The following is a 610-nucleotide window of genomic DNA, read 5'->3' on the forward strand; positions in this document are numbered from 1 at the left end:
ATGAACCGCAGCCTCGCTCGCCTGCGGGTTTTGCTCCTGGAAGCCACGCGCGACGAGGTGAGCCCCGTGGAGGGTCTTTTTTTCCCTTCCCCACGCACCCCAAGAAACCCCCCCCCCCGTGGAGGGGAATCGCGGAGGAGCTTGCGGAGAGTTTGGATTTTCATGGCCCCCTCCCCTTTCCTCCTCCTTTTCTGTCTGTCTCCTTCCCCCCCTTTCCCACGCACCCACGCACCCACCCACCCCCGCGCTCGTCTCGGGCTCTTTCTCCTTCTCCGCAGAGGCTTCGGAATCCCAAAGTGGAAAAAGCGGAAATTTTGCAAAAGACGGTGGAATTCCTCAAGACTCAACCGCTGCCAGGTACTTTCCTCCCCCCTTCCTTCCTTCTTTCTTTCTTTCTTTCTTTGCTTCCTTCCCTTCTTTCTCCTCCCTTCCTTCTCTACCTCCCTTCTTTCTTCCTTTCCTTCTTTCCCTCCCCTTTCGTCCCTCTCGCCTTCTTTTTTCTCCTTCCCGTCTTCCTCCCCATCTAGCTTCCTTTCCTTCTTCTTTCCTTCTTTCCTTCCCTCTCATCCCTCTCGCCTTCTTTTTCCCCTTCCCGTCTTCCTCCCATCTA

General features: G+C 55.9%; 1 protein-coding gene across 1 annotated transcript in view; it reads left to right on the forward strand.

Annotated features, from left to right (window-relative positions):
- The window catches only part of HES7 (hes family bHLH transcription factor 7), a 5,430-nt gene continuing 4,820 nt past the window's right edge, over positions 1 to 610 (forward strand). Inside the window, exons 1-2 of the mRNA XM_070954530.1 lie at positions 1 to 57; positions 279 to 357. Coding sequence (XP_070810631.1) covers positions 1 to 57; positions 279 to 357 — 136 coding nt within the window. The remainder of the gene's footprint in view (positions 58 to 278; positions 358 to 610) is intronic.

The sequence above is a fragment of the Pituophis catenifer genome, unplaced genomic scaffold, assembly GCF_029215685.1.
Source record: "Pituophis catenifer annectens isolate HBS135680 unplaced genomic scaffold, rPitCat1.0.hap2 SCAF_15, whole genome shotgun sequence".
Lineage (NCBI taxonomy): Eukaryota > Metazoa > Chordata > Lepidosauria > Squamata > Colubridae > Pituophis > Pituophis catenifer.